This window comes from Aulonocara stuartgranti (assembly GCF_965226115.1).
Source record: "Aulonocara stuartgranti genome assembly, chromosome: 22".
NCBI classification, from domain to species: Eukaryota; Metazoa; Chordata; class Actinopteri; order Cichliformes; family Cichlidae; genus Aulonocara; species Aulonocara stuartgranti.
The window spans coordinates 13,023,618-13,034,895 of record NC_138957.1 but is presented as its reverse complement, the minus strand read 5'-3'; the positions used below and the strand labels follow the sequence as shown (position 1 = coordinate 13,034,895).

Genomic DNA, 11,278 nt, shown 5'->3' with positions numbered 1-11,278 from the left:
GAGGATAAATTGCCACTAATATATTTATATTTATATATACTGTATGTAAAAGACAAACGAAGCCGAGTAGCTCTTGGATTTGATGCCCATCTTCGAAGCAACCACTGCAAGAGGAAGTTTACAAGTTCATTACCAGTGTTGGTCAAGTTACTTGAAAATAGTAATTAATTATTAGTTAGAAGTAATTACTGATTAATTATCCAAGAAAGTAATCTAGTTACTTTACTGATTACTTATTTTCAGAAGTAATTAGTTACTTTATTACTTAGTTACATGATAGACAACCTGAATACGTAATAAACAATAGACCTTTCAGCCCAATTCTATTTTTTCTGCATATTTGCAACTGCAACTTTATTCATCAAGCAAAAATTAAATTATATGCAACATTCTCTGACTTGAAGAAATTTGTTTAGCATTTAAACCTATTATCTGTATATTCCAGCATATAAAATAAAATGTTTTGTTTTTACATTCACTCTTTCAAATAGATGCAAGTAAAACACAGCAAAAAATAAATAAAATCAAAGATTCAGCGCCACTAAGTCCTATCGTTCTCAGCAGGAGTGGGGCCCGGTGCCACAGCGGTCATGTCAGTGGGGGGGATCCGGGGGTTTCTCTATGAATTTCACATTCCTGTGGTGGCTTGGTAGATGCTTGTTCAGATTTGAAGTTTAATTTTTTGCTCTAGAAAGAAGTGTACAGCGGACACTAATGTTTTTGTCACTTTTTATGGAATAAAACTCAAAGTAATGTCAGTACATCCACGCTCTAAACGCTGCATGGTCGTACTCTCTCTCCCACACTCAATATTATCCTTGTTGATCTGCACACGTCTGTTGCTGCCACAGGTGTCGCACGCTCTTACATCATTGTCATAAGAAACTCTCACAAACAAAATCACGGTTTAATAACGCAGTTACGCAGCGTGCTTATGGGAAAGTAACAGTAATCTAATTACTTTTTCGCAATATTAATCCCTTACTTTACTCGTTCCTTGAAAAAGTAATCTGATTACAGTAACACATTACTGCCCATCTCTGTTCATTACACACGGTCGCAATAGTCTCGGCAGTGATGTGATTTCCCTTTGTGGGATTAAGGTGAAGTGGAAATGGAATACATTCTGAGCTTTTTAGTAGTTTTAGATGTTTTAAAAAAACATTTTTTCATGATGAATATTTCAGATTAAACTCAAGAGTAAATCACTTTATAGATTCACATCTTTTTGCAGCATTGATGTATTAACCTCGACAGCACACAGCTAAAATGCAAAGTAGAGGTCAATGATAAGGATTCTCCAAACCGATTTTCCATTTTTCTCGCATCCGTCACCGCCTGAAAGCATTTATAATAGAAATTCTAAGTAGACCAGATAAACCTATTAAGAAAGCCTAAAGGAGAGGACAAAAACAATTTAACGCATTCTCTGTCAAATGCTCAGTCCCTGTGGCCATTCACTTCTCAGTTAAGTGCAAAGTCAGACTGACACATTCAGGGGACATTTTTGTCAATTCGGACAGCCTAGGAATTAAAAGCAGTCAGTGGTTACTTATATATGAATACGGACCTCCTGTGGCACTTCAGGGGTTAGAACATCAATGCAGTCATCCATTAGTACAGATGTCATAACATTATCATGCCCCGCAGGTTTGTTACTGTCAACTGAGGCACTGATGTATTAAAAAGATTGGAGGATAAAAGTACCATTTATGCTTTAGCAAATGCTAAAATACCTGCTTGCTGACTGACTGCATTGGAAGCTTAATAATAACAGAACAATTAGAAGATGAATCAAGTTGTCTTTTATTCCACCAATTTCAAAAGGAGGCAAGTAGAAAAAAATAAGTGCTTTGTATATAATCTGCTCATTTTCAAAACAAACCGCAGGCATAATGAATCATTTCTGAAACGGCACTTAGCCGAGAAACTGCCAGAAAGGCTCCACAAGCTCAACAGCAGAATCCCGTTTTCATTCATAAACACTCTCTCATGACAAAACAAACACAACTGAGACAGTGACAGTAAATCTTTAAGCCTTCAGAGCGTCAAAGCGAAATCACACAAACTCATTACACCGGTATTTTCCCTTCAAGACAGACTGGAAGTTTCCCCATTAATCTAAAATCATTAAAACCTGAGTCGAGTCACTTAAAAATAATTCAACATTTTGGGCGTTTGTAGCTTACTGCAGCAGTCCAACCTTTTTTGCGCCACGGACCGGTTTATGCCCGACAATATTTTCACGGACCGGCCTTTAAGGTGTCACGGGAAAATACAACAAAATAAAACTAGTACCGGTACCGAAAAAAAGAAGATTTATTCATAACACACATGAAAAGACCCAGGAAAACCGAGTTAACCATAAAAACGATAACAAAATAACGCTGAAAACAGATAAAAACCCTGAAAACCATACATTTCACACCTGAGCCTCTACTCTCGCAGCCCGGTACCAAACGACTCACGGACCAGTACCGGTCTGAGGCCCGGTACTGGTCGGGGACCGCTGGCTTACTGCACTAAGTCCAGTTCAAGCGTCCATGCCTGAGCAGGAGTGTAAGGCAGCTCTGGCAAAAGGACAACAAGGCCACCACCGGGGTTGACTGGGGCCCAAGATAAAGGTGTGGGATTCCCCACCAAGAACACCTGGGCAAGAGATAAAAGCAGATCAATAAAAATTTGTTCATGTTTTTCAACTCTGAGTACAAACATGGACAGCATTGTTTCTTTACCTGTGTGATGGCTGAAGCTTTGGGTGCCAGCAGTTTCACTGTGCTCATCGGGGGTTTGGCTGTTAGGATGGCATAGACTGTCAACCCCTTAGATGTATACCTAGAACAGTGAAGAGCATTACAGTTTTTTTTCTGCATACAAAAATACCAGCACCAAACAAAGGAAAAATCACCAGGACCAAGCAAGGTAACACAGACTCATTGCCTAACTAGATCAATACAGGCGATCATAGCAAGCTTTATTATGCACTTTACTCTGAAAATTCTCAGCTTCCCCACATCGAAACAAACACCATGCTATTTAACATACGTGTTGCCAAGTACAACAGTACACATCCTGTCTGTATCTCCCCGTAACCTGCATTAATCCTCAGAGACGATTAGCTCTCCCACTGCACTAAAACTTTCATACAGTTGACAGATTGTCGATAGACTCATCTTGAGAGTCAAGAAAATACAGTGAAAGTGAAGTGATCTGAGTCACATCTCCCTTTTTTCTTACCAAACTGGTACAGTGGTGTTTTCTGACTGCACCCTCCAGGGTTTGGAAGAGTAAATGGCCTGCCCGTTGACCTCCAGCCAGTCTCCAAGACCTCTTAGCCTCTCCTCAAACAAAGGGGGGATCATCCCGTCAGGTGTGGGACCCACATTCAGAAGGTAGTTACCCCCAAAAGCCACAGTGCGGACCAGATCCTGCAACAAAGCAACAGCAGACACAAGAGGAAGCAGGCAATAAAACAGTGTTACATTCCAGATGAGCAAAAGATTACCATTATGGCCTAACCATCAGAAATAAACAGAACAAAAGGACAACACACTTGGCTTGGATTAATTGATTAAATACAGTCATTATGATTACAAAAGTATTTCCTGAAGGCTGCATGCACAAGCAAAGATTAAAGGTATTCTATAATAGCCATATACAAATAAAAACAACCTTAACTTTAAATGTAGAAGCTAATATCTGTGCTACTATCACCTCAATAATCGCAGCCAATGGCAAAAGTTCGTTCATCTTCATGTTTCGACGGTAACCCCAGGAAAGAGTATCCACAGATGTGCATTTCTCCCACTTGTGTGTGGGCAGCTGGCCCGGCGTGTACTTGTCCTCGCAGTTGTAGTAGCCGCCATGTTTACAGGCACAGCCAGCTCCCCATCGGTCATTAGTCACAACGGTATCCTAAGAAAAGGAAAGACAGGCAATCATGAGGACTACTTTTGCTACCTGCAGTTCAATACACCACAGCTAAAATCCAGGAAGCACAGGGGATGTCTGGTTTGCAGCATCTGAACTTTCAAAATAAAAGCAAGTGCACCATCTATGACTACCTTGTCATAAAGACACTCACTTTAACCGGGCTGTCGTTGTAGAGCCAGGCCAAGAATTCGGTAGAGTTCCAGTAGGTGTCAGGTGCTTCCCAGTCTCCGTCAGACCAGATGACTTCAGGTCGATACCTCCAAGGCAACAGGAGAGCAAAGGTTTAAATATACTGCTGGCATGCATGTATAAAGTGCGATCAGCTGACGCAACATTTTAAGCACCACAGACCTTACAACCATGTTATAAAGCTCTGGAAGTAGTTTCTGCAGCACAAACTCCTGCGTTTTGAAGCCATTCTTCTTGTCAATGAGATAGAGAGGGTGGAACCACTCATACAAGGAATTGTAGAGTCCATAGTGCAGTGACCTAAAAGGGGAAATTACAGACATTTGTTTAAAAAGGCAATACGTGCAATTTAAATGACATTACTTGGGAACACATCTGATCTAACCAACTATTACAACTGATACACATGGCCGCAACATTTTTAATGATTAATCTTAACCCAACAATAACCTGGTGGTAAAGAAGTTTACGACAAGCAAGTTCCACAAATATGAAGCTTTAAAGCTTTTCTGCATTGTTAATGACACTCGACTGACACGTGAAGAGCTCTGTACAGGCTGATCGATGTGAAAATACAGGAAGCTCTGTAGGAGGAAGGCAGTGGGTTAAAACTGACTGGCCTTTTCTGCATACCAGTGTCAGCCCATCTGTCAACAATAACCACCTTTTTTTAGCATCGTAACTTAAGTTTTTCACCTGTTGCGCACTGCCTCTGCCAGGTCTCCCACCAGGTCTCTGTGAGGACCAGTATCAACAGAATTCCAGTTCCATGAGTTTGGAGACTCCCAGTTAGTAAACCCTTCGTGGTGTTTGGCAGTCAGGACCACATACCTGCATTGACGAGGGTGTGCAAGTAACACAGGGTACATGTACTGTGCAATAATAATAATAATAATAATAATAATAATAATAATAATAATAATAATAATAATAATAATAATGTGTGTACTGAGAGAAGGTGAGGGTCAAAAAGACGATACAATGTTACAGAGAAACACTCACTTTGCACCAGAAGCTTTGAAAATATCCGCCCACTCATCCGGATTGAAGAACTGCGCGTGAAACTGACGAGCAAACTCTGGGTAGGTGAAGCCTGGTGGGTAGTTCTGGGACATGTAGTTCACATATTTCTGGTCCGGGGGCTGCTGGCCCTGCCAGTGCCACCAGAACCACTCGCTGCCAAAGCCGGGCACAGAAAACACGCCCCAGTGGATGAAAATTCCCAGTTTGGCTTCGTCGTACCATGAGGGCAACGGCCTGGCGTCCAGGCTCGTCCAGTCCGGGGTGTAGTGAGCCGCAGTTTGAGAAACAAGAGCAACGACAACAACAAACACGGTTAGCATGATGACAGACAGGTGAGCTTCCCCGCAAACTGCAGCTGCTCGAATGAGGATGTTGAAGGAGCGTCACATTTACAGTTCCCCTGACTGTGTCCAGAAACGGAACAACACAAAGTATCACTGCACAAAGTCCAAATGTCCCACAGGCAGCTCAGTAATACGACGACGTTTTATATCCTTTCCGTTAAACTGTGCCAGTTTCATTTCCGTCATATGACTCGGAGTCACTATCACGTGGTTGAGTTTTTCTTGGGTTTTTTTTGTTACAACTTTATTGAAACCGATGCCAGAACAAACAGACACCTGCACATGTAAGAATAAAGAAATACGTAATTATTATACCTTGTCTGCTTTATAATCAGATTACTGTTATTTTACTTGGGTATTTGTGCAGTATTTTTTCTTGGTAATATTAAATCTTTTTTTTTAAATTAAAGAAATCTAAGAATATCTTGATTTATTCTTAATCAGGAAATTACAGAAAGGCAATTCTTTTATTTTTGTGTTATTTTTCTTCAGTAATTTTAATTTAATGTAATGTGTGTATATGTATTCATGTATTAATTTATTTAATGTTTTCATAAAAGGTGCTTTAAAAATAACGTTCTGGGCGAAGAGTTTTCAGTGGTCACTCCTCCAAGTGACTTCAGTCTCTGTCTGCAGCAACAATAACGGCTCATAACCATCATTAATTATCTTCAAATTGTTTTTGACCAGTGTGTACTGAAACCAGCAAAATGAATCAGTCGTGATCCATCATTATTCCTGTGTTCTCGATATGAGTGGTGCTGTATTGATGGCTCTAGTTTTGCAAAACACACACACACACACACACAAAAAACAACAACAAATAAAAACAGGTCACGATCAAGATACCATTATAACCTGTATTTTATAGACAGAACACCTGACAGATGTTAAGGTAAGGGACAAATAAAAGTATCCAACATCTGGAGGCAGATTTCTTTTAATGGTTTTGAAGATGACTGAATTATCTGAGGAAGATGTTCTCTGCACATCTGATTACAAAGAAATAAAAATCCTGATCTGGCCCCAAAACAAAGTGTGTCGTTTTGCAAGTCATAAAAACTTAATAATAAACTCGAGGAAACATATTTCTAAGGCATATTTTCTTTAACTTTCTTTAATTAATAACGAACTGCTCTACAGTGGACAGTTTTCTTTTGGAATACTGGGATGTCGAATGGGAATATTCCAGTTCTTTACTACTACATTCATGTCTCCAAGTCATTCTCGTTACTGCGCGCAAGCTCCGTCGTGGAGGACTCGATCTTTGGCTCCTGTTGCACCTCACACTTCATGTCCGTCGAGGTGTCCGTGTGTTCTTGGCCGGATGTGTACTCGGCTAAAGCTTCCAGCCCTGCCGCGATGAGGACGTCCTCTCCCTGCGTCTTGCGGCTGTAACCCAGCCTCTTCAGGGTCCGCCGGGCAGTTGCGAGTGAGATGGGCTTCTCCACCCCGCTGCTGTTGTACATGGCATGGATCTCCTCAATCGTAGCCTCGCTGTTGGCTTCCACCAGCCTTTCCAGTCTCTTCTCTCCGTTGTCATCCACGAGCCGCTTCCTTCCACACGGTCCCCGCTGACTGAAGGTTTTCTGCCTCTGGCACCATTCCCTGTAAACTCGAGACACCGCAGTCTTTGAAAAACCCAACAGGTTCACTGTTTGCGAGATGCTGAGCCCGCCGTCTCGGGCTCCCACTATCATACCCCGCTGAAACTCACTTAAATCCCGAGACTTGCCCATCATGGTGCACAAACGGTGAGAAGCGCTGCAGATAGAAATACTCATTCTACTTCGGTGGTTTTCGGTACATTAGGCTGGAATGAAGGCTTATTGTCGCCCTCCTGAGTTGCATTGGTGATTTTTCGATTTTTGCTCTTAAAATATGCATAAAGTCCCCCGGAAAATCAGCTATGCAGCCATACTACCACCAGGCCCACCACTAAAACTAACTCATGTGTTCATACACACACACTTAAGCTAAATCAGCAGAACTTTAAAAAGCTCATCAGACTCGTCCTGAATTAATGAGAGACAGTGATCACAAATTAATCCACTAATTCACAGGATGATTTTGTGACAAATCATCTCTCCCATTCAACATTATCATCTTCGTCAGAAAGGTGATTTATACTAGCTGTGACCTAGAGGATTCTGCAAATCGTCATCATTTTATGTCTGTATGCATTACCCAGCAACTTTTGCTGTGTAAGAGTTATCTTTAAAAGTTATGTATTATTTCAGTTGCAACTCTGTATTTTTGTAGTTGTTTTGAGAACAAACTACACGTGGATAGGTAAAAACAGATGGTAAATATTTGTATAGCGCTTTACTTAGTCCCTATGGACCCCAAAGTGCTTTACACTACATTCAGTCAGCGTGTGAATGGGTAAAAGTATTAAATAAAATCGTCATCCATACTTTTATTTTCCCTTCCAGTTTTTCCTAAATGAAGCCACGTAAAACACCCTGAAAACTTTCACATGCTTACTGGGTCTAATTCCCTGTTTACAGCCTGCACTCCTATACTGTCACAGGTCATACTGTCCCATTTCCAGCTTTCCATTTATCTCTGAGATTCTGGAGCATGCCTTGCAGCATCACAGGTCCAGGCTTACTTAATTAATAATAACTTTAAGAGCCATTCAGACACAGCAGGAAAATAGCTTTTGTTTCACCAGGGACCTCATCCTTGCATCACATGCATATCCTTGACGTCAGTTCTGCTTTCGATTCCATCTGTCATCTTCTGTTATTACGACTGGCCAGCACTGGAATCAAGGACACAGCACTAAAACGGTTTACATCATACATGGCTGACAGAAAGCAATTTGTTCAAGGCTAGACTCCCCACTAAATATCGAGTGGCCCCTTTATACCCAAAAAACTTTCAGTATGCAAATGTGCTTTTTTCTTCCTTTTGGACAAAGCAAAATGTTTAAGTAAACACTGTCTGTCCTCTGCAAGCTCAGGAATCCCACGCTGACAGTCATGTTTTTCTTATGTACAAAATACACAGAAAATCATTTTCCTTTATTTCAGCTGTGCAATTATAGAAAATTCAGGAAAGAAAAGGCTACAGTGATGATTTAAAGCAACCATTCCTAAAGTTAAGCGTGCTGTGGTCTAACTTAGAAAACAGAAGATCCCATGGGACCCACCTAATTTTAAATCTTCACTCTAATCAACATACAAGAGAAAGTGATGCATTTCCTTGAGAATTTTATTCCAAAAAGATAAACAACACAGGGGATTGGCTATAAATCTCTAATGCAACACAGTCATATGCAAACTTCAATACAACAGCTGTAAATTTAAGTCAAAGTAATGAATAATATCACAAACTAACAACCTCCTGTTTGAATTCATTTTTATATAAATAAATACATTTAGATAAAGATGTAACTGTACACACTTGTGTGTAATCACCCTGATGGGAACTGCAGCTGTAACACAAACAGATTTGTGACAGCATCTTGCATAAGGGTGACGAAACTGTTCACAGACAAACATGCAAACATACGCCAAAGTACAACCCCACGAGTGGATGACTCCAGATGGCACGTTGGGGGGAAAAAGTGTTTAATGTTAAACTCCAGGTTGATTAACTTTTGTTTTCAGTTCCAGGGACAGTAATCAGAGTTAGCTCGATCAGCTGTGTGTAAGGACGGATTGAAGAGGTGCTGTGGTTGAGTTCTGTAAATTGTTATGAATGAAAAGCAAACAAACAAGAAAGACCACTTAAAATATTTTTATTATAGCAAACTTCCCTGATATGCTACCTCAGGGTGCTCACGTTACAGCTGCAGTGAACAAACTGGGTTGTGGATTACCTCAGTCCAAGTTTAATCTAAGTTAAGTAAGTTGAAATGCAATAAAGCACACGGCTCCTTCTGATTTATTAGACCTTTGAACGCTTTAAATAAATAGCACCACTTTAAATCATATTTGGCATTTGCAGAGACTTTTCCCATAAGCCACTGCTTACCGGTATATTAATTTTTACAGTTGACTGAAATGGTGTTTGCTCTAGTAATGACAGTGCAAACCCTGACAGCGATCGCCTTATTTCAAATGTGAAAATGTCCATGGTTCAGGAGAGTTAACGTGCTTGGTTGAGACTGCAATAACAATGATTGATTAGAGCGATTGTTATAGTCTTCAAATTGTTTGTTGACCAGTGGGTACTTAAACAAGCAGAGTGAGTCATTTGTGATCCTTCCCTCATCCTGTACTCTCAGTATGAGTTGTTACCGACAGCCAGGTAGTTTAGACTTTAACAGCAAGAATCAAAACTCCTTTGTTCCTCTGTGGAGACTTTTAAAGGTTAGCCTAAAATGAGCTGAGGCTACACGGCACCCTGAGCGATGCCTGCTGTTAATAAATGTGTCTGTACCTGCTGGTGCTGTGTTTATGGGTCTAGTTTTCTACAGTCCAGATCAAATTTCACCATGAGGAAAATAAAGGATCTATCTTTAATATATTAATGGTTATTTTGGCGTTTTGAATTTTAAATTTTTTATTATAACATCCACGTTTCTGTTCCGTATAGACAGAATATCTGACAGCTGTTAAGATAAGGGTCCAACATCTGGATGCATTTTTCTTGTTAATGGTTTTGAAAGTGACTAAATTGGCTGAGGAAGATGTTGTTTGCACATGATTACACTGAAATAAAACTCCTGATCTGGCGCGAAAAACAAAGGTGGATATTTTGTAAGACATCGGAATAAACTGGGGGGGTTAAATAACAGCTCTACAGTGGGCAACTCTGGAAATATCGCGACATCAGAATGGTTTAATCCAGTTCTTTACTACTACATTCATGTCTCCAAGTCATTCTCGTTACTGCGCGCAAGCTCCGTCGTGGAGGACTCGATCTTTGGCTCCTGTTGCACCTCACACTTCATGTCCGTCGAGGTGTCCGTGTGTTCTTGGCCGGATGTGTACTCGGCTAAAGCTTCCAGCCCTGCCGCGATGAGGACGTCCTCTCCCTGCGTCTTGCGGCTGTAACCCAGCCTCTTCAGGGTCCGCTGGGCAGTCCTCAGTGAGATGGGTTTCTCCACCCCACTGCTGTTGTACAAGGCATGGATCTCCTCAATCGTAGCCTGGTTGTTAGCCTCCACGATCCTTTCCAGTCTCTTCTCTCCGTTCTCGTCGACGAGCCGCTTCCTCCCGCTAGCTCCGCGGTCGCTGGAGGTTTTCTGCTTCTGACACCATTCCCTGTGAACTCGGGACACCGCGGTCCTTGAACAGCCCAGCAGGTTCGCTGTCTGTGAGATGCTACACCCGGCGTTTCGGGCTCCCACTATCATACCCCGCTGAAACTCACTTAAATCGCGCGACTTGCCCATGAATCCCCGCTTCTTCACACTACCCAGGGGTAAATATGTGAAACCATGGATATTTCCGATGCTAAAAACCAAAACATCCTTCTTCTTTTGTCGTATATCCGGCAAACTAGATGCATTACAGTTGCATTGTTGCCCTCCGGAGGACATTTGAAGAATTGCAACGAAAAAACCCCTGAATCAAATGAAAGACTTGTTACCAGGCCTTTGCCAAACTTCATGGCATGCCAAAGAGATAATCAAACCATTTGATTCAGTTTTGTTGGAGTAGGGATGCATCTAAAAGCTGCAGGACAGTAGCTAGTGATGGCCAAATGAAGCTTTCCGAAGCACTGAAGCTTGTATTGAAAAACGGTTCATTACTCGAAGCTTTTCAACACAGTCCTCTCCGGTGACATCTGGTGGTGAAAATTTTGAAGAGCAGCTTGAATCTGCAAAATAA

General features: G+C 41.3%; 1 protein-coding gene across 1 annotated transcript; it reads right to left on the bottom strand.

Moving 5' to 3' along the window:
• Positions 1–1,782: 1,782 nt before the first annotated feature.
• LOC309699166 (tissue alpha-L-fucosidase-like) lies at positions 1,783–5,690 on the bottom strand. The gene is made up of 8 exons (XM_082522053.1): positions 5,125–5,690; positions 4,819–4,953; positions 4,285–4,422; positions 4,085–4,190; positions 3,715–3,915; positions 3,238–3,428; positions 2,736–2,835; positions 1,783–2,649 (listed from the first exon to the last, which is right to left on the bottom strand). The coding sequence occupies exons 1-8, from the start codon at positions 5,463–5,465 to the stop codon at positions 2,515–2,517; spliced, it is 1,347 nt and encodes a 448-aa protein (XP_082378179.1). The 5' UTR covers positions 5,466–5,690; the 3' UTR covers positions 1,783–2,514.
• Positions 5,691–11,278: the final 5,588 nt, after the last annotated feature.

Excerpts from the sequence above, each read along its gene's own strand:
- LOC309699166 (XM_082522053.1), bottom strand. The coding sequence starts at position 5,465 with ATGCTAACCGTGTTTGTTGTTGTCGTTGCTCTTGTTTCTCAAACTGCG. Across the intron at positions 4,191-4,284 it reads CTTTATAACATGGTTGTAAG|GTATCGACCTGAAGTCATCT; the intron begins GTCTGTGGTGCT and ends GTTGCCTTGGAG. Across the intron at positions 3,916-4,084 it reads ACAACGACAGCCCGGTTAAA|GATACCGTTGTGACTAATGA; the intron begins GTGAGTGTCTTT and ends TCCTTTTCTTAG.